A 25,206-nucleotide genomic window follows, 5' to 3' on the forward strand; every position below is an offset into this window, starting at 1 on the left:
TGCCGGTGTGTCCTCCTCCATCCCTGCGGAAGCAGATGGTGGTGCTCTAAGGGCTGCTGAAAGTTATCATTTAGGGCTGGAGAAGGGCAGAGCTGAGGAGGCTTTAGATGTCCAGGTGGGGAAACTAAGGCTTCGTAAGGAGTGAAGTCCCTGCTGTCCCACCCGGGCTTCTGCCTCTGCCCCTCCAGTGGCATATCTGGGGCTGGCCACGGTGGGTTACCAGGGCCTGGTGCTGTCCCTGAAGTGAAGGTCAACCTCATGCTGGGCCCTCTGCTGAGAGACCAAATCCCAAGACTGAACAAGCCGGTCTACTCAAACATGTCTGGGGTCTGCCAGCCTGGGTCGGTTCCCTGGGCTGGGTGGCAGTGGTGAGGGTTCTAATTGGTTGAGGACCACTCCCAAGCTGTCAGAAGTTGGGGTGGGCTGGAGGGCGGAGGGCTCCGCTCTCGTGCCACCCACATGGGCTCCTTGGTGCCCTGGGCCCAGGCCCACCTGTTCCCACCATCTGAGGTGTGTTGGGGGCTGCAGATGCCCTGTCCTGCAGTAGGAGGGCCCTCCCCATGACACCTCTCTTCCTCTGCCCAGCCTCGCTGGGACAGTGTCTGGTATGCCCTGGCAGGAGTGGGGCCAGGGGCCTGCTTCGACCCAAGAGCTGGGCACAAAGACATCTGCTTTTGCCACTGTAGCCAAGGCCAGCTCGGGGCTCCTGATTGTCTGAGGGAGCTGCTGGCGGTGGCCACCCACAGGTGGGTTTTTAGTCCTTTGTTCTGTAGACCTGTCCTCTGGGTGCTGAGTGTCAGGCATGGGGCTGAGGACCCACACACGGCCCCTTCTCTGTCCTCTCAGCCTCAGGCACTGCCAAGGCAGGCAGGGAAGGAGCCATGCTCCCCTTGTCCCCTTGGGGTGGCTCTGGAATGGGGGGCTCATCCACGCTTGTCACGCTGAGCACTGAGGACTTGAGCCCAGACCCTGGTCACTCAGTTGTCCTGGGAGAACTAAGGGGAGGGTGATGCCAAGGCCGGCTGTTGCGGAGTTCCGCCCAGGATGAGGGTGTGGGGCCGTCTGGGAAGGGAAGAGGCACTGCCCTCCCAGCCGCATCGCAGCTGGGAGGCGGAGCAGAGGATTGTCAGGACCCTGGCCAGTGGGCCCGTAGCCGCTGCCCCTCCGGCGGGATTCCCAGGGCACAAGTGAGCAGCGGTTGTGGGTGTAGACCGCCACTTGGGCACACGTACGTTGGGCCCGTATCCAGTGGTCACGGGGGCTCCTTGGGACAAGCAACCAGAATACCCCAGAAATAAACTTGGCCCAGGTTTGAGATGGTTCTTTGTATGAAGAGAACTAGAGTTTCCCTAGTGACTGCTGTGTGGGGGACTCTGTGCCTGGGGCTGGGGTGTGTGTCAGGGTGGGGGGCAGGGAGGGATGGAAAAGCCCTGTGAAATTTCCACTCCTGGCTTCCATGGACCTAAGCAGTACCCCGGGAGCCACCCAGCTGCACTTTGTCATACAGCCCAGATCTGCCTCTGCCACTTCCTGACCATGACCCTGGCGAGTCGAGTGACTGTTGTGCACCTGAGTTTCTCCATCCGTAGGTGGAGGCAATCACAGTGTCTCACAGGGTTGAAAGAGATAATTGAGGTACGCCAAAGAGCCCTGCCTCTCACTGCCAGCATTATTGTCATCACTGTGAACCTGTCAGTCTCCCCACCACCAGGTAGCACCGTCCCCCAGAATCGGGGTTTGGGGATACCCAGAGCACATCCAGGGCTCTCCGGGGCAGCAGGCCGAGGGAAAGCCCGTCAGATGGCCGCTGACACGTGCCCGTTGGCGGCCAAGGCCCAGCTGCTCCGTGTCTGCGGGCCCGGGTGGGTCTGGCACACACAATGAGGGCCATTCTCAGACCAGGCAGGGCCGGTGGGGCAGCCCTCTCAGCTCCCATGTTCAACAACCAGGGTGTTGTTCTGGGCGGGCCCAACTGGCAGGCCGCTGCCTGGGCAGTGTTGGCATCGGGCAGAGGGCTCTCCTCTGTCCCCTCCCTCTGGGGTGAGTGAGCCCCAAAGGGCCTTCCTGGCTTTCTCAGGCGTGGCCGCGTGGCTCCCAGGGAGGGCAGGGCACCACCTTCTGCAAGGGGGGCTTTTGCCTGAACCCGCCCGTCCAGCAGCCCCATGCTCAGCCCTGCTCTGGGCCAGGCCTGGCGTGCATGTGCGGTGGAGGGGTGTTCCATGCTGAAGCAGACAGGCCCCTCCCATTCTGGGCGCCCGGGTTGGGGGCACGAAGTGGACAGTAACAGAGGTGTTGATCAGCACTTCGAGGTGAGGGCAGTGAGGTGTGGGTGCCCGGGGAGGGGCGTGGGAGCTTTCCTGGGCGGGGGACGTGTGACACCTAAGTCACGTCCTGAAGGAGGAGTAGGACACAGCGAGAGGTTTCCTAGGGCCGCGGATGAGGTGGCCAGAGACTCGGGCGAGTCAGCAGCAGTCTCCGTGGTGCCTTGGGCCCAGCTGGCTGGCAGAGTTGGCCTGGACTGTGATGGTGCCCTGGTGGTGTGCCCCTCCCAGAGGTCACAGCTGTGTCCTCTTGTGAGCTTGGGGGAAGCACTTGATTGGCCCAACAGTGAGGAAGGCTGGAAAGCCAGGTTCTGGGTAGACTGGCCCCCCTCTTCCAAGCTGGGACAAGGCACTGGGTCCTGGGGAGCATGTCCAGAGCAGAAATGCTCAGGTGGTGTGGGTTTTGCCTTATTCTGCCATGGGATGCCACCATTTGGATGGCATTGACTGAGCTCTCCCTGCAGCATCCCAAGGCATCCTGCAGTGTGACTGGCCCCAGCCTGCCTGCCAGTCCAGGGCCACAATCCTGTCTCCCCTCCAGCCTTTCCCTATTTCAGTGTCTTGGCTCATGCCTGCCCTCTGCCCACATGTCCTTCCCTGGCTGGTTTCATGGTCGCCTAGTTTTCGTTCTTCATGAGTCACCTGAAATGTCCTCCTTGGGGGAGGCCACCTCTGACAATTCTATGTGTAGTGGCCCTGTTGCACATGCCACATTTCCCCGTGTCCTGGCAAATCGTTTTGTGTCTGCCTGCCCTGCTTGGATGCAAGCCCCGTGCAGACAAGGGCCTGGTCGACCTAGGCTTGCGTCGTCTTGCAGGGCCTGGCCCAGCACCTGGCAGAGGGCAGATGCCAGGTGAATCTTTTATTACACAAAAGAACTTCCCTATGAAACCAGGATTGTCACCTTAACACAGGGGGTCTGGGTGCTCAGAGAGGCTAAGGGACTTGCCCAAGGTCCCCAGCAGTGGGAGGGAGAGCCAGGCCCAGGTCTGGTCTCAGCTGCTGCTCAGCCCTGGAGGGAGGCGGAGGAGGAGTGTGTCAGGAGCAGCTGGAGAGGCTTAGGGGCCCAAAGGGGCGGGTGCCTGGCCAGCTGGAGCGCTGTGGCGCCAGCAGTGCCCAGGACTGCGGAGAGCCTGCCTCTGGGGCTCGGCGGGGGGAGGGGGGCACCAGCTGACGCAGGCAGAGGAGCTCCTGGTGCCAGGCGCCTGGTGCCACGTGCCCACCCTGAGAGGTGCTTCCCAGCCTGACTCTGGCCGCCCCGGACTATACAGTTGCAGTCGGAATTGGCCTTGACTGCTCATCGAGCTCATACCCAGGAGGTGAGAGCGGGCCACCCTGGGCGCAGGAGGCCCCGGTAGCTCCCTGGGCAGCTCTCCTGGGTCCAGGGGACCCTCCCTCCTCCCCCTTCCCCCTCCTGCTGGACCTTGCCCTTGGCAGAGCTCTCCAGCCTCCCTGAGAGCCCAGCCCTGCCCAGCAGGGCCTGGCCGAAGCCCCTCTGCCAGCCTTCCCTGGGCTGCCCTCCTCTAAGAGGTGAGGGGCCTCTGAGGGGCATCCCCCTGTCTGCACCCCACCCCCTTTGACGGGGCTGGAGGGGAATTTTCCTGTGACTCACTCTGCTGGCACTTCCTGTGGTCACCAGGGCAGGGGCTGAGGGGACCCAGCGGGGTGGCTCTTGTGTTCTGGGGTCATTGGGGGAGGGTGGGTTGGGTGTCCCGCCCCCCTGACGGGGTGTGATTCCCTGAGCAGGCTGCAGACCATATTTGGGAAACTTGCTTTTCCTGCAGGCAGCCTGGGGATGGGACCCATGAGTCCAGTGGGCAGCAGGGCAGCCCCCGCCCCATCTGCTCCTCCTGGGGCCTTGGCCTCTGACCTGCTTCGGCCTTGCCCGTCCCATCCTGCCTTGGAGCCTAGGAGGTAGTCCACTGTTTTCTTTTTCAGGGTGTATATTTTTTCAACCCCCAAACCAAGAAATGCTCATTAAATACAAATTGAAAATTTCTGAAAAACAGGAAGAAAAAGCATCCCCCATTGTCTCAAACATTACCCTCTCCCCATTTTTTAAGTTCAAGTGACACTTTATTGAGGACTCATTTATGCCTCAGTGCACTGATAACTGTCCTAACTGTGGTGTGGACAGTGTTGGCGCCACCAGTAGTTCCGAGGGCCCTTGCCCTGGCGCTCACCTTGGTGCAGGGCGAATTCGCTTGCTCTGCTCTCTGTGCGCTGCCTGCCTGGGCTGGCTTCTCCCCTGGGCCTTGTCCCTCTTGGCTCCCAGCTTTCTGGCCTCTGGCTCCTTCTGAGCTGCTCTGGAGGAGTGGGCTCCCCGCCAGTGCTCCCCCAAGTCTGAGTGTGCAGTCCTGGGCCTGGAGCACGCACTGCCTGCCCCGGCTTCCCCCATGGGCTGCCGTCCCCCTTGATGGTGTTCCGTCCTCTTCCCTAATCCTCACCGTGACGGGCAGGGGAGACGGAGCTCAGAGGGGCTCCTTCTGGCCCCTGATGCTGGTGTGGAGGTGGGCCCTCCTAGACTTGTGTGAGGCCTCACCCCGACTTCTCTCTGCCCCCAGTTGGAATCCAGGGGATGAGACCCAGGCCCACGTGGGGAAGGGTGGTCCGAACCCAGGTCCCATTTCCGAGTCAGATCTAGACCAGGCTCTGCATCTTCAGTCCCCAGGAGACTCAGGGGAGGGCGACCAGAGCTGAGGCCTGGCTGGTGGGGCCGGTGCCCAGCTGGCCTGGCACTGTCCTCTCCACAGGCCTGGCCTTCCCACCCAGGCGCCTGCTTCGCTCCTGCCCTCTGCTGGACTGACCTTGGCCCTCTGGCTGGGGCCCCTCTGTGATATCTCTGGGCCCAGCCTGAGCCCTCACCCGCGCAAGCAGCAGAGGCCAAGGACTGAAAACGTGGGGCCTCTCCACCCGGTTCTCTGTCCCCGGTGAGGTTCTGGGCCTGCCGGCACAGTGCCTGCCAATGCTGGGGTCCTCCTGTCTGTCCCCACAGCCTCGCCAAGGCCTGCACAGGCTGCTGGGCTACTGGGCCTCTGCACGGAGCGTGTGTCCCGGCTCCAGGAGGGTTTGCCGACTCACGGAGCCCATAGCAGCAGTTCTGGGGTGCCTGTGAGAATTAACAGGAGAATTACAGGAGTAAAGAGCTGGGCTGGGCGTGGGGTGCTGTCCTTCTGTGGCCGTCCTCAGTCTGTATGGGACTGCTTCCTTGTTTTGCTTTATTCTCCCCATTTATTCCTGGTGCCTGTCTCATTCCCGTCCCTCTTCCAGAAGCACCCATGCAAATGTAATGTGTCTGGAATCTGTCCTTGGACAAGTGTCTGTGAAAAATATGTAGAGTTCTTTTGTAGGTGTTCGTAACATTTACATAAAGCGGTCTGGGCTGTAGATCTCCTGTTTGCTCCTCTAACTCGGGAGGGTGTGGCTGGTGCCCCTCACCAGACGCCTGGGCACCTGCTGGAGCACAGAGCAGAGCCGCAGGCCTGTCCCGCTTTGCTGGCTGGATCCCTGACCGTCTTTGTGGCCATCTTGGCCATTCCGGTTTCCCCTTCAGAAAACTCTTCATATTTCATTGGTTTTCTGTTGGTGTTCTTGTCTTTTCCTTGCTTGTTTGTAGGAGAACCTCCAGATTCTAGATCAGTGACTCTTGTCGTTTGGTGGCCTGTCACCCTGTCAGCTTTCTGCTGTTCCCCCACCCAACTGAAACCATTCACTTTGATGAGGTTGAATCCATCTCTTTGTTTCTGTTGTTGTTACCTTATGTTTTGTGCTTTTTGTGGTCTTTTTTTCAAGGGTTTTGTTTATAATTTTTTTCCACCTCAAGGTCACAGAGATATTCTCCCACAGTTCTTTTCTTTTATCAGCTCTACAGTTATAGCTTTCACATTTAGGTGTTTGATTGCCTTTGTTTATAACATGAGGCAAGTGTCCAGATTGCCTTTTCTTCCTGCGGTGAGCGAGTTTTCCCAGCAGCGTCTCGGTCACGGTCCTGCCCTCCTCATCGCTGCGTGTTCTCAGCCGCTGCTCCCTGCCCGCTTACAGACTGGAGTTGTGGCCTGTCCTCACGGCAGGAAGGAAGTGCCTCTTTGCATTTCATTTTCAGAATTGACCTGCTTATTTGTGGACCTCTATTCCTCCACTTAATTCTAGAAGGATTTTTTTCCTTTGGTTGAATTCCTCCAAAAAAAAAAAAAGTTCGGCTGGCATTTTTATTGCAGTTGTAACTTATTAAGTAAGCTTGGCCCAGTTGTTACATTTTCTCCTCTGGAGTCTTTGCTTGATTAACTCCTGGATAACTTGTAGTTTCTGTTATCTGGTGAGTCTTTTCTGTGAGGTTCCCTCCTCAGCACTGTTGATTCTTCTCGTTTGTTGGAATCTGTACGTAGATGACATATGGTCTGCAGATGATGACTGTTCTGTCCCTGGGTGTCCCCTCCCCACTCTCTGGTCTTTTCCTCCTGGCTGATTGCACTGGCGGGGCAGCAGGGAGTTGAGTTGAAGCAGGGAAGGTGTGCATCCTGTTTTCTCCCCAGGACGTGGTGGCCATTATTGTCATTATCGCTGCCCTCCCCAGCGTTAGGTCCAGCTTATAGCGTGACTCCGGGAGTATTTTTTAGAGTATCTTGAGTACCATCCTGGAGTGCAGGTGATGGCTGTGGTCAAGAGGATTTTGAGACACTATCCAGGTTCATTTGAAAAACTGCCAGGATCAGCTGGGCCTTTTCGCCAGGGGCAGTGGGGGCAGAGGCGCGGGGATCTCGCCAAACCCTACTTAGTTCCTTTCTCGGTGCCAAGGCCAGGTGCCTCCCCAGTCCTGGAGGGGGTGGGAGCTGGGCGGGACGCTGAGCCCCCAGCGCACGTCCTCCTGCCCTCACGCCCACCTGTGTCCTCTTCCCCCAGAACGTGCTGGCCAAAGCCCTCTACGACAACGTGGCCGAGTCCCCAGATGAGCTCTCCTTCCGCAAGGGCGACATCATGACGGTGCTGGAGCGGGACACGCAGGGCCTAGATGGCTGGTGGCTCTGCTCGCTGCACGGGCGCCAAGGCATCGTGCCCGGGAACCGCCTCAAGATCCTCGTGGGCATGCATGACAAGAAGCCCGTGGGGCCCGGCCCCGGCCCGCCCGCCAGCTCGGCCCTGCCTCAGCCCAGCCTCCACCCCCCGGCAGCCCAGTACACACCCATGCTGCCTGCCACGTACCAGCCCCAGCCGGACAGTGTCTACCTGGTGCCCACCCCCAGCAAGACTCAGCAAGGCCTCTACCAAGCCCCTGGGCCCAGCCCACAGTTCCAGTCTCCCCCGGCCAAACAGACAGCCACATTCTCCAAGCAGATGCCCCATCACCCGTTTCCCAGCCCAGCCCCAGACCTTTACCAGGTGCCCCCGGGGCCTGGCAGCCCTGCCCAGGACATCTACCAGGTGCCGCCTTCCGCTGGGATAGGACACGACATCTACCAGGTCCCCCCATCCATGGATGCACGGAGCTGGGAGGGGACGAAGCCACCAGCCAAGGTAAGGCCTCCCTGGGTGGCCAGGCAGCCCTCCTGGTGGGTTTCAGCCGGGCCCAATTTTTGGATGCAGCAGGGCCCAGCCAGACACCCTTGGGGACCTCCGGGACTCCAGCAGCGGCTCCGCGTTTGATCTGGGGTCGAGGTGGGAGGTGAGTGTCTGGGGAATGTGTTTATATGTCTGCTGACGTGCGTGTGAGCAGCCCGAGAAGAGACATCAAGCTGGCCTTGGACCATGAGGTGGCCTTTAGCTGACAAGCCCCAGTGGAAGGGTGTCGGCAGCAGAGGACACAGCCTGTCAAAGACTGTTGTGGCAGGTGGGGCCTGACCAAGGAGGCCTGAGCAGCAGCTGGGAATGGACCCCCAGGGGCCTGGAACTTTCCTGAGGGCGGAGGGTGTTGGGTAGGAGTGACCTGCCCAACCATGTCCTGGTGAAGCCATTCTGCCCAGAGGGGAGGGTGCAGGGAGCCCAGGAAAGGGGAGCTGGGAGGCATTTGAAGGGGAGAAATGGAGTATGGAGCACAGGGCCGCAGTTGGGCCAGAGTGGCTGGAAACCCAGAAGAATGGACTCGATGAGAGTCGTTTCTCTCTCACGTAGCATGGTTGGGGGTGAGCGGTGTGGCGCTGGCAGGCACCTCCGAGACTGTCAGAGCCTGTGGCTCCTCCTGGAGCGCAGGTGGTGGAGGGCAGGTCCTCTGTCTTGTTGCTCTGCCACCTCGTCACGGGGCTCGCGGGCCGGGACAGTGGCCGCATGAGTTCCAGCCGGCAGAGAAGGGAGGAAGGGACAAAGGGGAGAGGCCAACCAACACGTGCCCAGGGGCTCCCACGGTCCCCCTGTGGGTGCAGCTCATCTAGATCCACACGCACCCAACCCTCTCCTCTCCTGGGCCGTGTTGGTGGGTTGTGGGCATCTGCAGGGTGGCCTGCTCGTGACTCCTAGACCGCAGGGAGGACACTGCCTGCGGGATTGTAGGTTCGCCGTGAAAGGGGCTCTTGTTCAAGTCCCTGGTGGGCTGTTGCCAGTGGGAGGCTGGGCGGGGGGCAAGGCTCTGAGCCCAGCACCTCAGCTTCACACAGACCTGCATATGTGCCCTCACAGCCAGGGCTGTCTGCCTAGGAAGGAGGCAGGACTGGAGAGTGCCATGTCTAGTGTAGAGCAGCCGGTGTCTGAGAACACTCACCGCGCGGCGCTGAGCCTCTCCTCAGAGCCGGCCCAGGGCTCAGATGCCAGCTGGGCAGCGGTTCAGCATGCAGTGTTGCCCTGCCCCGCCACAGGCAGAGCTTGGAGTGCGAGACCTGGACCCAGGTCATTGGCTGGCTCAGGGTGGGGCTCCGTGGACACTGGCCACGAGGGGACTCTGGGTCACTGGCTCCACTTCCCTACCTGCTCCTTCAACCGCTTGGCCAGAGACAGGCCAGTGGCAGAAGTGAGCCATGCTGGACTGGGATAGCCCAGACTGGGCTGCTCCCAAGATGGCTTTGGGGGAGGAGGAGTGACTGGTGGTAAGCCTTGGGACAGGCCGTAGGCCATCCCTCTGCACCCATGCCCACACACAGCTCACATTCTGCACACTCCCCACGGAGGCATGCCCTTCCCCTTTCCATCCTCTCCTTTCCTGAGTCCACGCAAGCTTGTTTTGGTGCAGCTCCAAGGCCAGGACAGGCAGTGGAAGCCCTGTGGCCCAGGAAGCAGCAGTGAGGCCTTTACTCCGGGCTGTGGATTTGAGCTCACGTTTTGGCCATTGGTACTGTTTCCCTCCCATACGAGGGGCTTGCTCTCAGACTGCTTCTGGGCTCACCTGGCTGGTGAGTGCTCTGCACATGCCCACTGGTGGGGTTGCCCAGGCCCTGTGTCCCTGAGGACCCAGACCGGGCTGATGGCCCCAGGAGGAAAGCTCTGTGTGCTGGGACCTGGTTGCCCTCCCCTGAGAAGCCTCATGGCTCCTGGCCTGGGCAGTCTCGATTGCGGCTGCTTTTATTTTATGGTCCATGAAAGTGTGCTTGCTTGTCGCAGGAATGCGTAATGTATGAGAAGGCCTGGAGATGAGCTTCCACAGTCAAGAGGGGATCGCTGGGGGATTTCAGCATGTTTTGTCTAGCGTGTTCCCTATTCATCTTTCACAGATTTGTACACATACTTTTGCATTTTGAGGTTGTAAATCCAGCATCAGATATCAGAAGCATTTTGGGTCCCTAAGCGTGATCATGACGACCACCCCCGGTTTTGCTGGGTCGCCCCTTCTGCTGGGGGCAGGCTCCAGGCGGTTTCTAACGGCAGTAAGGCCGTAAACGTCTTGGAGCATGCATGTGTGCCTGCGTTTCAGGCTGTGCTTTCAGAAGCCTGGGCAACTGAGGCCCCTGGTTCCAGGGCTGGAGGTCGGCGCTGCTGAGGGGAAACCCTGCCAAGACTGTGGGGTGGGTGGGTGGGGCCTTGGGTCCAGGAAAGCAGAGAGTGACAAGGCTGGTGGCCAGGAGGGGTCAGCCTCCTGGAGCCTGGAGCAGGGTGGACCGCGTGGCTGCCGGGGGGAGGTCAGGGCCACACCGGGTGTCAGCACCCTTTGGGGCTGGGCCACGCTTTTAGGGAGCTGAGGGCAGAAGCACGTGGGGCCCCCGGAGGAGGAGGTGTCTTGTGAGGTCCCTCTTGGGGGAGCTCTGGGTCAGGGCTGCAGCTGTGCCTGAGGGAGCAGCTGTGGCACTGGGTCAGGCTGGGGGAGACACAGCTCCACTCAGCCTTGTTCCTTCTGGGAAGACAGGAGCTTGGGAGGGAGGGGACCCGCATCAGGTGTGTGCCTCCGTCCCCCAGGACCCCCAGCGGTGCTCCGTTTTCCAGAGCAGGAACCCAAGGCTCTCAGATGGGGGGCAGGGGGGGTGGTGACAGAGCGAGCCGGCCTGGGTCACGAGGGGAGATGCCCATTTCACAGAAGGGGGACAGGCAGCCAGGTGGCCCGGAGGTGGCCAGGGGCCCAGGCAGAAGGCAGCAGGCGGCCCGCCCCGTCCTTGGGGTCTTGGGAGCCTTCAGCCTCCCTTCTCACTGCTGCAGGCGCCCTTATGAGCCTGGGTCTGTGGTCTGGGTGCGCGTCTGGCAGCGGGCATTGTGCGCGTTTTCTCTGCCTCTGCGTGTCTGTCTTCTGTGCCCTTGAGATGTGTGTGTGAGAGAGCTTGTGGGTCTCGGGCTGGGCTCTGTGTCTCCTCCCAGACTCTGGCTTTGTCCCCCAGCCCCAGGGGGCTCCAGGTTCTGCTAATGGGGCCCCAGGTGTGGAGCAGGGCGGCCTGTGATTAGCGGGCTCAGCGGCTCTCTGGAGAGTTGGTTTCCCTAACAAGCTTTTCCCCCGCTGGTGGCTGCCTGCCTTTTTTTCTAACAGAAAACATTTGTTGGCCAGTATGGCTGCTTACTGTCACTGACTCAGCCGCGTGAGTGGCCAGCTGCCCACGGCCCAGGCCTGGGGTCCGGCCCCAGCGCCCCTCCGCCTGCGCCCCGCCCTCTCTCACCAGCGTCGGGGTGTGGAGAGGGCGGCACACACTCCTCGTCCTGGGCTGGGTCCCCACCTGCCTTCCGAGGCCGGCAGGGCCTGGAGACACCTCAGGCCTCGCCTCAAGGCCCCGCCAACCTGCCACGTCCCGCCAGCTCCCGCCAGCCACCCCCCCCCCACCCTGCTGTTGGCAGGTTCCAGGCTCTAAAAATAGCTCTGGAGGAGACTCAAGTCTGGGGCTTGAGGAGAGAAATGAGTCTGGGAAGGGCTGCCAACACCACTCCCAGACACGCCGGGGGTGGGGTGCAGTGGACCTGGAACACCCCCTGGCGGCGCTCACCCCAGCAGCTAACAGGGAGCCAGCTCTGCCGGGCTGCCCGGGAGGCGACCAGGGGCTGCATCAGCAGGAGGCTCTGCCGAGCCCTGGACTGATCAGAAAGTGGTGGTGCCTGCACTTCAGCGGGGTTGTTGCTGCTCCTGGGGTGCCCGGTGCGTGCACACAGCCTGTGCCCTCCAGGGCCCATGGGCCCGCAGGGTTGGCTGTTGGTGTCCTGGGGGCTGGGCAAGGCACGGGATGCAGGGTTCTGGGGGCGTGAGCCCCAGGGCGGGCCCTGCCTCCGCCTTGCTGTCCCCAGGGATGTGTGTGGGGAGCGCCTGAGTCACCACTGTCCCAGACCTCCCATTTGATTAGGGAACAAAAGGCCTTTTTGTCAGAGAAGAGCTGAGCCAGGAGCCTTGTGGAGGAGGTGTGCCCTGAGCTGGGTTAGAGGATCCTGCTCGCCCCTCCTACAGGGCTGACCCCTCCCACAGGGCCAGGCGCCCACAGGGAAGGAGGCTGCCCACCCAACACTGCCTGCGAGCAGTGCCGGCTCTCGCCCTGCACCTCGGGACAGGGGAGGGGCACTGGGGAGGGAAGGGGCTGGCCTCCTCTCTGGGCCAACATCCCCCCACGAAGGCCTTACCCTGTTAGGTGAAGGGTGGTCCCCGTGGCCCCGAGGGTGTGGTGCAGTGGGGAATACAGGTCTTGGTTCTGGTCTTGGTCAATCCCTCACACCCACACACAACTTGCCAAAACACCTTCCATCCTTCCATTTGCAGAAGAGCTGGCCCTGAGGGGCTGGGGGTTCTTGGTGTCCCCGTTCTCAGGAATCTCCCCAAGAGTGCTGGGGGGACGAGGAGGGCAGGGCTTGGAGCCCCCAGGCCCTGACTGTCAGGATCTCCTGCAGGCCACCTCCTCTGGGTCCAGCCCGAGGAGGGCACAGCCCATCACTGCCACCTCCATCTGTCCTGGAGCCTGAAGGTGGCTGCTGGGTCCTATGGTAGGGACAACTCCTTGCTGGGCAGGCCTCTTGAAGGAGGGTGCAGCTGGGAGGTGCCATCCAGCAGGGGCACCTCAGTCAAGGATGGCCCCTCCTCCATCAGCCCACATGTTCTCTCCTCTGGAACCTTCTGGGTCATTCAGCTGTAGAGACCATTTCTGTTTCCTGCCAGAACCAGACGGCTCTAAACAAATAGTGGGGGTCCTTGTGTTCCCCACGTGCTGTATTTCATTGAAGAGAGAGAGGGCAGGGAATACGAAGGGATGCGGACACCCTTGCCTCTGAGCTCACCCTTGGGGAGCCCCCTTACGTATGTCCTGCTCACCTCACGGGGCGGTGGAATCTCTCCAGGGCCGGTGGTGACGGTTGGCTGTCTGCCCCCAGGTGGCGGTGTCCACCCGCGTGGGGCAAGGCTATGTGTTCGAGGCCCCCCAGCCTGAGCAGGACGAGTACGACATCCCACGCCACCTGCTGGCCCCGGGGCCCCAGGACATCTACGACGTGCCCCCTGTTCGGGGGCTGCTTCCCAGCCAGTACGGCCAGGAGGTAGGTGTCGGGGCCGGTGGGCACGGGGGGGCCTCAGCCTGGCCCTGCATGGAGAGTTGGGCTTTCTTGGCCCCAGCCTGGGTGGTCCTGGGGTAGAGCTGTGGGTTTCTGCTCTTTCTGTCCCCTCAGGTGGCCCTGGCACTTGTATTACTGCACCTTTTCTGCCCTCAGGTATATGACACGCCCCCCATGGCTGTCAAGGGTCCCAATGGCCGGGACCCATCGCTGGACGTGTATGATGTGCCCCCCAGTGTGGAGAAGGGCCTGCCGCCATCCAACCATCATGCGGTAAGCATTTAGGGGATGCTGGGCCCTCACAGGCTGAGGCCCAATCTGTGCATGGGGTTCTGGGTGTGAGTGTGTGTGCGTGCCCTGGGGTGGGGACTCAGGTCTGCAGAGCCGGGGGCATCGAGAGACCTGCCTCCAAACCCCAGCTCTGCCCATCACTCGCTCTGTGACAGAGGTGGAAACTGAGCCCCTCTGAGACTCAGCTTCCTCATCTGTAAAAGGGTCCCTTGTAAGGCCTTCTTCAGGAGGTTCTTGAGAGGATCACACAGGATATCAGCAAGGTGACCACAGGATTTATCATCCAAACCAGGATACTTCTGAGAGTGAAAGGAGAATGACAAGATAGTTATGAGGGGGCATCAGGCACAAACCAGGACTGTCTTGGGCGAACCAGGGTGTCGTTACCCTGAATACAACCTGCACATAGCTCAGCCAGGTACCTGCCACAGAGTAGAGAATACGCACGTGGTGGTGATGGTGATGCTGGTGGTCACGTGGGTGGTGATGGTGGTGACGGTGGTGCTGATGGCGGCGGCGGTAGTGGTATGATAGCTGACCTCTCACTGAGCGTTTGCAGGTACGCAGTGAATTAGCTCACGTAATCCTCACAACAAACCTGTGAGGGAGTTTTCCCATCTTATAGGTGAGCAGACAGGCACAGAGAGGTGGAGTCACTTGCCTTAGGTCACACAGGTAGTAAGCAGTGGAGCCAGGATTTCGAACTCTGGTCTGGCCCCAGAGTCAGACTCTCAACCGTAACCTGCATGAATAAGAATCATGACAAATGTGCACGCTGGGCTGTGTCTGTGTGTGTGACTGGGTCCTGCCCCTAGGCTCCCGGGTGGGCAGATGGGCCGGCAGCCTTGACCACTTCTTGGCCCCCAGGTGTACGATGTTCCTCCATCGGTGAGCAAAGACGTGCCCGACGGCCCACTGCTGCGTGAGGAGACCTATGACGTGCCCCCCGCCTTCGCCAAGGCCAAGCCCTTTGACCCGACCCGCCACCCGCTGGTGCTCGCCGCACCCCCTCCGGACTCGCCACCAGCTGAGGACGTGTACGACGTGCCGCCCCCGGCTCCTGACCTCTACGACGTGCCCCCCGGTTTGCGGCGGCCTGGCCCGGGCACCCTCTACGACGTGCCCCGAGAGCGGGTCCTTCCTCCCGAGGCAGCCAACGGCAGCGTGGCCGACGACGGTGTATACGCGGTGCCCCCCCCTGCCGAGCGAGAGGCCCCGGCCGACGCCAAGCGCCTGTCGGCCTCCAGCACGGGCAGCACACGCAGCAGCCAGTCGGCCTCCTCCCTGGAGGCGGCGGTGCCGGGCCGTGAGCCCCTGGAGCTGGAGGTGGCCGTGGAGGCCCTGGCACGGCTGCAGCAGGGCGTGAGCGCCACCGTGGCCCACCTCTTGGACCTGGCGGGCAGTGCGGGCGGGTGTGGGGGCTGGCGCAGCACCTCCGAGCCTCAGGAGCCTCCGGCACAGGACCTGCGGGCTGCCGTGGCCGCCGTCCACGGGGCCGTCCACGAGCTGCTGGAGTTTGCCCGCAGCGCCGTGGGCAATGCCACCCACACTTCCGACCGCACGCTGCACGCCAAGCTTAGCCGGCAACTGCAGAAGATGGAGGACGTGTACCAGACGCTGGTGGCCCACGGTCAGGCCCTTGACAGTAGCCGGGGAGGCCTGGGGGCCACTCCCGAAGACCTGGACCGCCTGGTGGCCTGCTCGCGGGCTGTGCCCGAGGATGTCAAGCAGCTGGCCTCCTTCTTGCATGGCAACGCCTCGCTGCTCTTCAGACGGACCAAAGCCTCTGTCCCAGGGCCTGAGGGGGGCGGCCCCCTGCACCCCAACCCCACCGACAAGGCCAGCAGCATCCAGTCCCGGCCCCTGCCCTCACCCCCCAGGTTCACCTCCCAGGACTCGCCTGATGGGCAGTACGAGAACAGTGAGGGGGGCTGGATGGAGGATTACGACTACGTCCACCTGCAGGTGGGTGCCCGCTCTGCCCAGGTCCCCTGGTCCTCTCGGGGCTCTGACTTGGCCACCCTGTCGTGGGCACCCTGATTCCCCCCCACAGAGGGCTCTTGTGGCCAAAGGAAGATGTGGTCCCCAGCAAGGCCTTGGTGAGTCCCTGTGCCCTCCTCACTTGGACCTTCCAGGCCAGATGGGTCCCTGGAAGCCCACCCTCCGCCTATCTCGGGCCTGTGGACCCATGTGGCCCCGACATCAGGGATCCTGCAGTGCCAGCCAGGGAGGGCCCCTGAACACCTGCAAGGGCTGGGCCTCTCGTGACCAGGCCAGAGGTTAGGGATTTGGAGAGGTGAATTCTGAAGTACAAGCAAAGACAGAGATAGTAGCAGGCGTGGGGGAAACAAACAAGGTGATCGGAAGGTGGGATGGGGTGGGCCTCTGAGCAGAGGCCAGGGTGCCAGCCGATTGGGCATCCCGGTGAGTGGCATTCCGGGCTGAGAGCCAGCAGGTGCCAAGGCCCAGTGGTCAGGGATGGGTGGGCAGACCCTGTATGCCAAGGGGAGGGGTCTGGATGTGATTCCTGCCATGGGAGCTGGGGCAGGGAAGATCGACATGGCCGTGTGGAGTGTGCCTAGCCCCTTCCTGGGGGCAGGAGGTGAAGGAGGCCCGGGAGAGCCGCTTCCTCCGGAAGCTGCCCCCACCCTGGGCCTGAGGCCGCAGTGTGAGCCTGGGTGCAGCTGCAGCGCCACCTGGTGGCCGCTGGTCTCGCTGCACCCCGCCGGGCCTCAGGGGGCTTCTGGCTCAGCTGCATCCTTGTGTCTACCCTCCAGGGGAAGGAAGAGTTTGAGAAGACCCAGAAGGAGTTGCTGGAAAAGGGCAACATAATGCGGCAGGGGAAGGGCCAGCTGGAGCTTCAGCAGGTGAGGACACTCAGGTTCCCCAGCCTCTCCCAGCACAGGCGTCCCTAAGAATCTGTCTCCTAAGCTGAGCCTCCCAGGGCCCTCCCTGCTCAGCCCGTCCCCACTCAACTGCATGACTGTCTCCGTGTGTTCGTTGGATTTATGTTTAGGTTATTATGGTTAGGTATCTCAGCGCACACAGAAAACTGTGAAGACAGAAAAGAAGCCACTCACCCTCAGGGGTGGTCACCGTGCTCTGGGGCTGGTTTCCGGTCTTGCTCCTGCCTCGGAAGGGGCCTCTGTCCGTGTTTGAGATGCTACTTTGTGAACAGTTACGTCTGCTTTTATCTCAAGATGTTTCCATGGCATTAAATATTCGTCATAAGTTGTGTTTAAAGTCAACCTACGTCTATCATGGTTGAATGTTTACGTTGTACCCAGTTTTTCTTATTGTAAATAATACTACTGTGTTTATCTGAGGACATTGGATTTTCTTCATATTTTGGCTTGTTTCCATAGAGTAAGAGAGGGATTTTTTTTAAATTATTTATTTATTTACTTATTTTTGGCTGCGTTGGGTCTTCGTTGCTGTGCGCGGGCTCTCTTTAGTTGCAGCGAGCGGGGGCTACTCTTTATTGCGGTGTGCGGGCTTCTCATTGCGGTGGCCTCTCTTGTTGCGGAGCACGGGCTCTAGGCGCGCGGGCTTTAGTAGTTGTGGCACGTGGGCTCAGTAGTTGTGGCTCGCGGGCTTTAGTAGTTGTGATACATGGGCTCAGTAGTTGTGGCTCGTGGGCTGTAGAGCGCAGGCTCAGTAGTTGTGGCGCACGGGCTTAGTTGCTCCGCGGCATGTGGGGTCTTCCCGGACCAGGGCTCGAACCCATGTCCCCTGCATTGGCAGGCGGATTCTTAACCACTGCGCCACCAGGGGAGTCCGGGATTTTCTTTTTTTAAGGGAGTTTTATTTTGATTATGAAGATTTAAAAAATTAAAATATAGTCTAGTACAAAATAAACACAGAAATATCACCCGGAAAGTTTTCCTCACCCCACCTTCCCTGGGCATGGGGAAGGATGGTGTAGGAGAGAGCCCACCAGGTTCACCCTGAGACCTGGGCCATGGTGTGCGTTTTTCAAAGCCACGTTTCCCCAGCTGTCAAGCGGGAAGTGTAGTTGCATCCGTCTTGGGGTCAATGTGAGAATTAAATGAGTAAACAATATGTAATGCTTAGGAGGTGCTGGGCACATAGAACATGTTCAGTAAAGGTACAGATGTTAATAATTATACATGTATGGAATCTCCACTGACTTAGGAAATGGGCATGTGCTTTATCTTCTTTGTCTTTCTCTGGACTGTTGCAGCATTTATTTAACCAGTCCCGTGTTGGTGGACATTTAGTTTGTTCCCAGAGCTACTTTTGTAAACAAAGCTGTGCTGACTATAAATCTCTTCACATATCTGGTCAGTCACTTAGATAAATTACTAGAAGCTGGGATAAAAGGAATGTGAGTGAGAAACTAAAGATCTAGAGTTCCTAAGCGAGGGACATCAAGTACAAATAAAATACAGGAACATAAAATACCCTGACAGGGACGTTTGTCGCTCCCTTTCTGCATCAGTGAAAAATCTGGAAACAGCCCCTGCCTGCCACCACCAAATACCTCACAGTAGAGTACTGGTTGAATAAAGTGTGAGCATTCGTACAGTAGAATATTGTGTAGCTACCAAGAGTTTGTCAAAGAATGAAAAAGACCCACCGAAGGTAAAACAGAACAAAAATGAGTGTATTCTCCTGCTGGACGGGAGAGCCAAGCAAGTTTCACTAGGTAGCCTACGAGGGAAAGAAAGAGGGTTTCACGTGCTAGGAAGGGACAGTTTCATGCTGGTTTGCTAATTAAAGTAAAGCCTGAAACCTTGGTTAGACAAGTACCTGAGTCCCTGAGTCTGTGTTCACGGCTGGTCCCAACGACCCAGTCAGAACCAGCTTGTGGTGAGGACGTGTTAGTCCACACCGCTGCCGCCTAGGCAAGGCTGCTGCTGGTGGAAACTTTTACCATGTGCTTTATACGTTCTCACTGATAGGAAATGAATGACCCGTTGCTGGGTGCTAAAGGTAGGCTATAAAATATTATATATTGTGTGTTTCCGGTTTTCTAATTATAAAGGAAACGGGAATATTCCTGTTTAAAGGAAGACGTCTTTGAGGAATATTCACCGGTTTTTCCTGTGAATATTTGTTTTCTGAAATTTGCAAATACCATGACCTTTTTGCTTTTGTTTAAAAGTCTTATTATGGGAAATTTAATACATGTATAAAATTGAAGAAAATAGTCCCCCAGGTACCCACTGGAGAAAAGGAACCCCGGGTACCATTCACCCAGCCCCAGCCATTCTCAGCACCACTAATCCAGTGTATGTAGCCCCCTTTCCCACCCGTGCCCACCCCCGCCACCCGATCATTTTGAAGATGCTACATCATTTCATCTGCAAATACGTCAGTGTATATTTCTAAAAGACGATTTACCAGAGATTTAACAGATTTCTGGATGCATGGGATTCCAGTTGATAACTATCTTTCTTTCTGCTTGGTGTCTTTGAATCTTTTTACACTGCATATGTTAAGGAGAAAAAAATTTTTTTAACTTTTCATTTTGAAATATTTGTAGATTCATAGAAAGTTTGAAGGAAAGTACAAAGCAGTCCTGTGTCCCCTTCTCCCAGTTTCTCCCAGTGATCGCATCTGAAGTCACTAGATAACAGCACCCAAACCAATAGACTGACATCCCTCACCCCTGCCGCTGCTCATCTGTTCCCATTTCTAGCATTTTGTCATTTCAAAAATGTTATATAAACGGAATTATTTGGGATTGGTGGGAAAGTTATTTGGAGACTGTCCAGAAGGCAGGCAGGGATATGTGCTCGGCCAGTAGGACAGAGGTAGCCTGTTCCCCTGCCCACTGACTCTGAGCTTTGTCACTTTCCAGAAGGGCCCCCTCTCTGTCCCTTTTGCTCTGTGGCTGTGGTTTTCACTCTGTTCTCCCTCTTCCCCAGCTGAAGCAGTTTGAACGGCTGGAGCAGGAGGTGTCACGGCCCATAGACCACGACCTGGCCAACTGGATGCCAGCCCAGCCCCTGGCCCCGGGGCGGACGGGCGGCTTGGGGCCCTCGGACCGGCAACTGCTGCTCTTCTACCTGGAGCAGTGCGAGGCGAACCTGACCACGCTCACCAACGCAGTGGATGCCTTCTTCACCGCCGTGGCCACCAACCAGCCCCCCAAAATCTTCGTGGCACACAGCAAGTTTGTCATCCTCAGCGCCCACAAGCTGGTATTCATCGGGGACACACTGTCACGGCAGGCTAAGGCGGCCGACGTCCGCAGCCAGGTGACCCACTACAGCAACCTGCTGTGTGACCTCCTGCGCGGCATCGTGGCCACCACCAAGGCCGCTGCCCTCCAGTACCCGTCGCCTGCCGCCGCCCAGGACATGGTGGACAGGGTCAAGGAGCTGGGCCACAGCACCCAGCAGTTCCGCCGGGTCCTGGGCCAGCTGGCAGCTGCCTGAGAGCCGTCAGCCAGAGGGACGGAGGGCAGGGGAGGAGGGTGGCGATGGGCCCCAGAGAGCCACTGTGCCGCGGGCGTGGGGACAGGCGACCCCAGCTCCACCCGGGCCTGGTGCCCCAGACTGTACAGGGATTTGTGTATATTTATGGCGGGGCAGGATGTGGGATGGTGCCTCCTCAAAGGAGCCCGAGCAGAGCTGGGCCCCAGGGCCCAGGCCAGGAGTGGCTGGCCGTCTTTCCTGAGCGTGCTGAGGGCCCAGGAGGGCCCAACATTCGGGGCCGGGCTGGGGGCTTGCAGACCGCTTGACCCACGTAGCCTCAGGTGACCCCTCGGGCTGACCAGCCCCATGAGGGTGCCGTGTCCCCCTGGCAGGGCAGGCGTGGCTGTGGTGTATTCTCTCTGCACCAGGAGAAAACCCTAAAAAACTATTTTTCATTATTGATTTTCCAATCATTTGACTAATAGTCTACATTTAAATAAAATTTAAAAAGTGAAAAGCATTCTCCTGAGGTGTGAGAGGCAAGAGGACCTGTGAGTGGGAGGGCAGGTGTTTGCCACTCTGGATGCCACAGGTGGAGTCACGGGTTGAAGAGATCTGTGGTGAGGCTGTGGGCAGCGCCTCGGGAGGGTGAGGAGAAGGTGGGTCCCTTCAGAAGAAAACGAAGGCTTGGGGAAGCGGGGCTGGGCCAGGAGCTGAGGTGGGGGAGCCTGGGCAGCTGGAGGGAGGCTGAAGAGCAGCCGTCAGAATCCAGGGCTTGAGGCCGGAAAGGCTCAGCGTGAGCGCAGTGGCCAAGGGCGCAGCCGCTGCTGAGGTTTGATGAAAATCCAGCATGGTCCCTGGGCAGGCGGCCGAGGCGAAGGCAGATGCAGGGTGATGTGCGGGTGGGAGCTGCTCCAGGGCCCCTGCATCCCAAGGCAGAGAGCGCCCCGCTGGGGGCACCGCTGGGAGATACATTATTCCACGGAGAGAAACTTGCTTTCACAGGCCTTATCCAGAACTTAGCTCTTAGAAAGCAGCTCTTAATTTCAGCTTGTGGAACTTCTCAAGTGTCCCATTTGAATTACACATGGACTTGGACTCCCAGTTGGGAGGTAGGAGACAAGAGGGTCCCTCACCCTGGGTCCGTGGCCCCCTTCCCAGAAGTCTGGGGTATGTCTGGCAGCCCAAGTAAGGTGAGAGCTCTGGGGACCAGTGGTCCTGCTCCCAGCTCTCGCCATTCTGCGTGTGAACTTGAGTCTCATTTCCCCCGTCTCTGTGAAGAAGGGAGTAGGGCTGGGTATGTGCCAGCTCTCTCAGCTCTGAGCTCCAGAGGGGACCTCAGTGAAGGCAGCCATCCTCCCGCCCCGGCGAAGGCACAGAAGTGAAGATGCAAGCAGTTTTATTTGGGTTTTACACACATGGGGGCTGGGGCAGGGCAGAGGCTCAGTTGGCCTCTAGAACTCCGAGAACCCAGGGAATAAACTTGGTGACCCGGGTGTACACGCCTGGTGAGAACGGGCCACACCGGCTGCTGCCCCAGGACACGATGCCCACCAGGGTCCAGGCTCCATCCTTCTGGCAGACGAGGGGGCCACCAGAGTCACCCTGTAGGAGGAGATAGGACTTGTGTTCAAGCCTGAAAGGGAGTACCAGGGCCCTGGTGTGCCCGGACCTGGCAAGTCCAGGGGGTGCAGACAAAGCACAAGTGGGGACACAGTGGTTGTGCACAAGAGACTCAGATCTGCTCAAATGGCAGCCCCAGCTCGGCCACCGACTCCTGGAGGGCCTGGGGCAGGTGGCTTATCCTCTCAGCCTCCCCATCATCTGTAAAATAGGCTGAAGTGTCCAGCTCGTGGGGTTGGTGTGAGGTTAAATACCCCTGGGAAGCCCCACACCACACCTGGCCAGAGCCGGCCCTCACCAGGGGCATCTGATAGGGCTGGTCCAGCCCTTCACTGGGGCACTGGGCAGGGCATGAAGTTAGACAGGTCATGGCAGAGAGGAGTGGGCCTCCTGGCCTGGCCAGGGGAGGCACGGTCAGTGAGGGCGGGCAGGGTGGCGGAGCCAGGCCGTACCATGCAGGAGGAGACGCCGCTGGCGCCCGCACAGATCATCACGTCGGTGACCTTGCTGCCCCAGTACTTCCTGCAGTCGGCGTTGGACACGATGGGCAGGGTCGCCTGCTGCAGCCTGTCGGGGGTCTCGAGAGCTGCAAGGACAGAGGGCATGGGGTCAGGGCCCCTCATCCCACCAGCCCGCCCCTGGGGAGAAGAGGGGCCGCCTGAGCCCTGCCCTCCCCCTGCATGGTGCTCGTCTTCCTCCGTCACGATGATCGTGGGCACCGAGCTTCGAGCCTTCCCTGACACCTTCAAAGAGTCTGGGACGCGGCTCCTCTGCGATTCCACACCAGGCAGCGGGGACTGTGCTTCCAGCAGTTGTTGCAACAAGTCCTGCCTCGGAGCCCCATGCGCTCTGGGCCCTGCCAGCCACTGTGTGTGGGCGGAGGGGCCGGCCTTCCTCCCCAGGGAAGGGGATGGACGTCCTTCTGACTGGGGACACTGGAGGGGACCCCTGAGGGAGCACCTCCCTCCCGCTGCCCTTTCCCGGCTGCTTCTGTCCTGTTACGGGACCAGCCGGTGGGCCGTGGCCGGGGCAGAAGAACTCAGGATGCCGAGGAAGAACCTGCGGAGGGGGGGCACCTGGGCGCTCAGGCCCGAACCCGACCGGGACATTGGACTCCGGGCCCAGACTTCAGGGCCGCTGGACGCACCGCCCTCCTCAGTCTGGAGGGAAATCCGGGCTGTCCATCTCCTTGCAGGTTAGAGGGGGCGAGACTTACTGGTACTTAGGTGTTTCTTCAGAAACTGTTTACGTATATATTATTAACCCTCATTTTTATTCATGTTTGGTAGGGTTTTCATTAAGAGGGTCTTAAGTAAAGAAATGGAAGATTTATTGACTGTTGCAATTTATGATTGTGTTTGGAATTTAGACCAAAAAACAGAATGAGTCTCACTCCTGAAAAGTCCTCAGGGCACTCACCGTTGTACCGGGTCTTGCCCCAGCCCGTGGTGGCGCACAGGGAGCCCGCAGGGAAGCTGGTGTTGGCGCTGGGCAGGCACACGGTGGACACGGTCCCAGAGAGGCTCGCGGGCGTGGCCAGCTTCAGCAGGGCGATGTCGTTTCGGACCGTGCGCAGGTTCCACAGGGGGTGTTCAAAGACCTGTGTGGAAAGGGTGGGGGCTGGGTGGGCCGCAGAGGGAGGAGTTGGGAGATTTTAGGGGCACACAGACCTGCACACTGGGAGGGGCCGGCGGTGCCAAAGGGGCAGAGTGTTGAGAAGGGAACCCCGATGAGGCTGAACAGACCAAATCTCTGGGGTGCTGGGGAGATGGCATGTGACATATTTTGCGTTTTTCTACAATGAGCAAAACTTATAATCAGAAACAACCTTCAGTGTTTGTAAAGGAGCTTTATTATTTGGGAAAGAGAAGAAAGCTCAGACTGGAGAGGTGCCAGTGGGGTGAGGCCTGAGCCGCCGGCCGGGGTCGTCTGCCCCCTCTCCCCCTGCCCTCCTGCTCCTCTGCACCCTAGGGGCCCACCCTCCTGGCTGCCCGCCCGACCGTCTGTACCTCAGCGACCCTCAGCACCTGGACTGCCTCCTCCTCGGAGCCGTGATCAGATACCCCGGCCACCACGAGGTGACTCTTCCTGGAGAGAAAGGAGGTGGCAGATGGAGCTCAGGCTCACGGCCACCTCCTCAGAGGAGCGCCCGGAGAGCGTGCCAGGCAGGGTGAGCCCCGGCTGGGCTACTGAATCGCGTGGTGACCTTGGGGCCTCAGTTTCCCCATCTGTACAGTGAAGGCAGAGGCCCAGACCAGCTGTCTTGGACCAAGCTGGGGTCTGGGGAGGTGGGGCGCTAGGGCTGGGGTTTTCTGCAGCCTGGGGACAGAGCAGCTTCTGCCAGACTCTTTCCCACTCGCTGGCAGCGCCCGGTCGGGGTTAGGAGCGAGTGAGGGTGGTCTCTTCAGGCAGGTGAAGTGGGGGCCCCTCCTGCCCCAGCCCAGGCCTCACCTGACCCCGCAGTGGGCGGCAGTGACCACCCAGTCCTCGCTGATGAGGGAGCCCCCGCAGAAGTGGAAGCCGGAGCTGGTCTGCGGAGACGGGGGAAGGGAGAGTCAGCCTTGCCTCTCCTGCCTGACCCCTCCCTGTCTAACCTGCCCCTCCTCAGCCTCCCCCTCACCTGCAGGGACACCTGCCAGGGCCAGGAGCCGGGGACAGCGTCCTCCCCATTGACGATCCTGGACAGGCCACTCAGCACAGGGTCGATGGTGGGGACCCCGCAGCCTGAGGGGCAAGGACAGTGCGGCTGGTCAGTGGGTGGTGCCCCAAGGGGGTCAGGGGAAGACTCAGCACTTCCAGGCCTCTGTGGCACCCTGGCACCCAGAGTTTTGTCCGCTGCAAGGAATTCAGCCCCCCACCGGTCCAGCTGACAGCTGCCCTTAGAAGGTGCCCTTGTGGACGGTCCCCGAGGCTGAGGGTATCTGGAGTTGGGGCCCAGGGTCCCCAGCCTGCTCTGTGCCCTGAGGGGAGTGTCCAACCCACTCTGAGCCCAGGATTCTGTCCTGAGGGCTGGGATGTCCTGCTTGAGTCCTGGGGGCTCTCATGGCCTCTGAGTCTGCAGGGGGAGCAGGTTTGGGTGAGGTTGTTACCCCAGTTGGGGTGGCACACACGCAGGAGGCTGTCCAGATCCAGAGGGTGGAGGTGCAGGGCAAGATGGATGGACCTGGGGGACATTCTCAAGACAGCATTCACACAGCTTGGTGGCACATTTGGAGGGTGGAGGAGCCCAGACCACCCCAGCTTCTGAGTGAATGGAGGAGACCAAATTAGGCAGGGCCCAAGGGACCTCCAGGCAGTGGAGGGGGCTCCAGGAGCACCCAGTGGAGGAGTAGGGAGCTGGGCAGAGCAGCCCAAGGAGGCTCAGGGGGCAGCTGGAGGGGCAGGTGGCAGGGGTAGTTAGAGGTACGAGGACTAGGGCCCTCCTGTTCCCTGCCTCTGGGTGGGGGGTCAGGGGGTGGGCGAGGCTCGGCCTGGGGCTGCCAGGCCTGCCTGAGCCTTGCACTTACCGAAGCTGCTGCCAAAGAGGAAGAAGCCAAGGACAACCCAGAGAAAGGCCATGGTATGTGACTCAGCAGGTGAGATGGGGTCTGCCCGAGGGACCGCCCAATATATTCCCTCAACCCACCAATCTTAGCCTGCCTCGCCATCCCCTCCTTATCATGAGACCTTGGGCTGAGAAGCACCTGGCTCCAGCGTGGGGCTGAGCCCTTGGGGGCCACTCCTGGGAA

General features: G+C 59.8%; 2 protein-coding genes across 6 annotated transcripts in view; one reads left to right on the plus strand and one right to left on the minus strand.

The window, feature by feature from the left end:
* Positions 1-20,372, plus strand: part of BCAR1 (BCAR1 scaffold protein, Cas family member) — a 35,819-nt gene extending 15,447 nt beyond the window's left edge. For 4 of the 5 annotated variants that reach the window (XM_061174259.1, XM_061174262.1, XM_061174258.1 and 1 more), the window contains 6 exons: positions 7,221-7,832; positions 13,002-13,163; positions 13,335-13,451; positions 14,337-15,434; positions 16,247-16,336; positions 19,364-20,372. In XM_061174259.1, coding sequence (XP_061030242.1) covers positions 7,221-7,832; positions 13,002-13,163; positions 13,335-13,451; positions 14,337-15,434; positions 16,247-16,336; positions 19,364-19,876 — 2,592 coding nt within the window. In that variant the 3' untranslated portion in view covers positions 19,877-20,372. The remainder of the gene's footprint in view (positions 1-7,220; positions 7,833-13,001; positions 13,164-13,334; positions 13,452-14,336; positions 15,435-16,246; positions 16,337-19,363) is intronic. The other variant, XM_061174261.1, reaches the window with a different exon arrangement.
* Positions 20,373-21,294: 922 nt separating this feature from the next.
* LOC133079015 (chymotrypsinogen B-like) lies at positions 21,295-25,036 on the minus strand. The gene is made up of 7 exons (XM_061174263.1): positions 24,985-25,036; positions 24,099-24,202; positions 23,930-24,009; positions 23,488-23,566; positions 22,898-23,078; positions 21,931-22,064; positions 21,295-21,460 (listed from the first exon to the last, which is right to left on the minus strand). Exons 1-7 carry the CDS (start codon positions 25,034-25,036, stop codon positions 21,299-21,301), a joined length of 792 nt encoding a protein of 263 aa, XP_061030246.1. The 3' UTR covers positions 21,295-21,298.
* Between the last annotated feature and the right edge of the window lie 170 nt (positions 25,037-25,206).

Source organism: Eubalaena glacialis, chromosome 18 (assembly GCF_028564815.1).
Source record: "Eubalaena glacialis isolate mEubGla1 chromosome 18, mEubGla1.1.hap2.+ XY, whole genome shotgun sequence".
NCBI classification, from domain to species: Eukaryota; Metazoa; Chordata; class Mammalia; order Artiodactyla; family Balaenidae; genus Eubalaena; species Eubalaena glacialis.